General features: G+C 38.8%; 1 protein-coding gene across 1 annotated transcript; it reads right to left on the reverse strand.

Annotated features, from left to right (window-relative positions):
• Positions 1-462: 462 nt before the first annotated feature.
• On the reverse strand, positions 463-1,898 carry LOC113348288 (benzyl alcohol O-benzoyltransferase-like). Its single transcript, XM_026592037.1, has 2 exons — positions 1,437-1,898; positions 463-1,353 (listed from the first exon to the last, which is right to left on the reverse strand). Exons 1-2 carry the CDS (start codon positions 1,896-1,898, stop codon positions 463-465), a joined length of 1,353 nt encoding a protein of 450 aa, XP_026447822.1.
• Positions 1,899-2,706: the final 808 nt, after the last annotated feature.

Below are 2,706 nucleotides of genomic sequence, written 5' to 3' on the forward strand. Positions count from 1 at the left end.
TGCCAGACACACTTGCGTAGACAAATCTTGCAACAAAGTAGAAAATAAGCTAATCAAGAATCTATCTAATTGCAAGAGATTTCATGCTCTCAACCAATCTTAATTTTGTACATAGTTCATGAAGTAAGTACGTACCTTTTGTTAGAGAGGGTGAAGCAATCTTGTAGCTGCAAATTAAAGACTAGTGGCTGCAAGATTTCAGTGCGTAAGAAATCTCTAGAAAAAAACTGGGTGTGGAAACAACGAAAAGACTTTATCTTATATATAGCTGTGATTTGCTTGGGGTACAAGCTTTACTTAAGAATACAAGTACAAAGATATGGAAACTTTGATCGGAAGATATTTAAACTCCACCAGTTGCTATTCCTTAACAACCTAGGAATATTTTAGTTCACTGGCGGTGGCTCATAGTTGCCACAGGGTTGGAAGTCTCCGGCTGCATAGCTTGATCAGTTTGGCATTTTAATCATTATGCATGCTTTCAATCTCTACAACAAACTTCTTCATGGCAAGAGTCGGCAAACAAACTGATACTAGACTACCTTTGTCTCCTTTGTTGTTCTTGTGGGACATATAATAACTTGACATCCAATGATTTGAAGTTGGTTTATTACCTATTGCTTGCCCACCGTACACTACTTCTCCATACCCAAAATCAACCTCATCAGCATTCCACACACGTCTCAAATCTGACACAAAATAGGTCCGCACCGTAGAAATGATAGGCCGCCCTTTTATTGACATTAGATCCGCTGTTGATCTTATGTATTCTTCATTCACTTCATCCTTTGCTTTTTTCACCAACTCCAGTGCGTAACTCAAGGGATCTTGGATCAACTTCTCTGTTGTTGATACTGCCACAGGATATGCAACTGCGTTGCCGTAAAATCCTGTAGGTAATGGTGAATGAAATTTCCCACGTGTATTAACTGCAATTGCCACACGTACTTCTTCCTTAGGATCATATCCAATTGCAACTGTGCGACATCTCCACAACCACGCTGTGAGGAACTCAAAGGTGGTGCATGCTTGCTGGTGAGGGGGTACACGTTGTCTTAGAACTGTCAATTCCTTGGGGCCAAAAAAGAAAGAGCGTTGAACCATGTCATCAAGGGATATAAATTTTTCTTTATAATTTGCTATAACATCATACTCTTGATGTGCAAACGTAACTTGTGGTGGGTCTCGAGCATTCAGTAATTCTCTTTCCCACACCGGAAGCATAGATGGATAGGGTTCCCCTCGAGCAATTTCAGCTAGAGCCGTCTTGAATTGGTGTAAACCTTGCGCATCACAAATAGTATGGTTATTGCTAAATCCAATAATGAACCCCCCGCACAGAAGCCTAGTCACCTGTATTCATGATTGTCAGGTGTTACACTACAAATTTATTTTACCATCAACCTATATCCATGTCAAGTTGTCAACCATATTACCTGTATGAATAACAAAGGGCAGTGGAGGATATCTTCAGCTTCAGCCGGGGCATAAACAAGCTGTTCCAAATAAGGGAATGGAGGTTTTAAGAAATCACCACCCAATTGACTGAGACTAAAATCAGCATCAGCCTCGACAAACAACACACCTTGACCAGTGCATTCTACAAGTAGCTTTTCTCCAGGAGCTTCTCTAAGCCTACCCGCAAATGGGTAGTAAAAAATAAGTGTATTTGCTAATGCCTTCTTAATGACATCGACAATGTTATCTATCTTGCAAGTACTAGCCATACAAATATCCCTCTTGTTTCTATAAAAATGAATAGTAGGTGTATGGAAGCGATGACCTTTTCGATCATCAATGTCCGACAAGAATTTAGATCCGTACGGTGTGGGTTTAGCCGGAACTATCAGTTCAGGTTCTCTTCTTCGAACAGTGAACTCAAGAGCCGAGAAAGCCATGCTCTAATGAAAGAACCAGTGAGTCAGTTGGAGAGTTAAAGATGCAAAATACAGTTTTGAGTTTTTCTTGCTTGTCATAGGATCACAGTGACAGTGGAGCTATATAACTTAATCAGGTTTCTCTATGAAGGTCAACTATATCTGCCGCTGACTTAGTGCATAAGGGATACAGATACACAAATTTGGTGTGAAGAAAGAAATCGAGTATAGAGGGAGTTGCTTAAAATGACAATCCTAATCTAATTACGCGGTTACAATTAAACTAATGTAATCAATCATCTAATTTGTTGCTTGTTCTATTTAAGGTGGCCATACCTACATCCTACAAGTCAGACCAGATTGGCTTGGGTTGGATTATTCTCAGAAAAATGTGTATACACATGACATGATCACCGCTGAAGGTGAAGCTTCTTCATTTAATCAAGAAGGAGTTCATATGGTAAACAGAGGAAAAACTTAAGACATTTTGGACCATTACAGACCTACCTGCTTGTGTAAAATGTTTTCCTTTCCACTTTGCTACCTTGTTATCATGGTATTCAGCAAGATAAGCAAAAGATTCAGCCTTATATTTTTTAATGAAAAGAGGAATACCTAGGTATTTATCATTTAGGTCTATCTTCTTAACATTAAGAGTTCTAATTAGAGAAACACATTTATCTGGATCAAGTTTTTTGTTAAAGAAACATCCAGATTTATCAAAATTTATCATCTGTCCATAGATAGAGCTAAACACATTTATTGCATCCACCAAATTTTGGGCTTCGTAGTGAGTTGCTTTGGTAAACAACAAACAATCATCAGCGAA

The sequence above is a fragment of the Papaver somniferum genome, chromosome 1, assembly GCF_003573695.1.
Source record: "Papaver somniferum cultivar HN1 chromosome 1, ASM357369v1, whole genome shotgun sequence".
Classification (NCBI taxonomy): Eukaryota; Viridiplantae; Streptophyta; class Magnoliopsida; order Ranunculales; family Papaveraceae; genus Papaver; species Papaver somniferum.

Coding starts and splice junctions, on each gene's coding strand:
- LOC113348288 (XM_026592037.1), bottom strand. CDS start 1,898: ATGGCTTTCTCGGCTCTTGAGTTCACTGTTCGAAGAAGAGAACCTGAA. Junction 1,354..1,436: donor GCCCTTTGTTATTCATACAG/GTAATATGGTTG, acceptor TCATGAATACAG/GTGACTAGGCTTCTGTGCGG.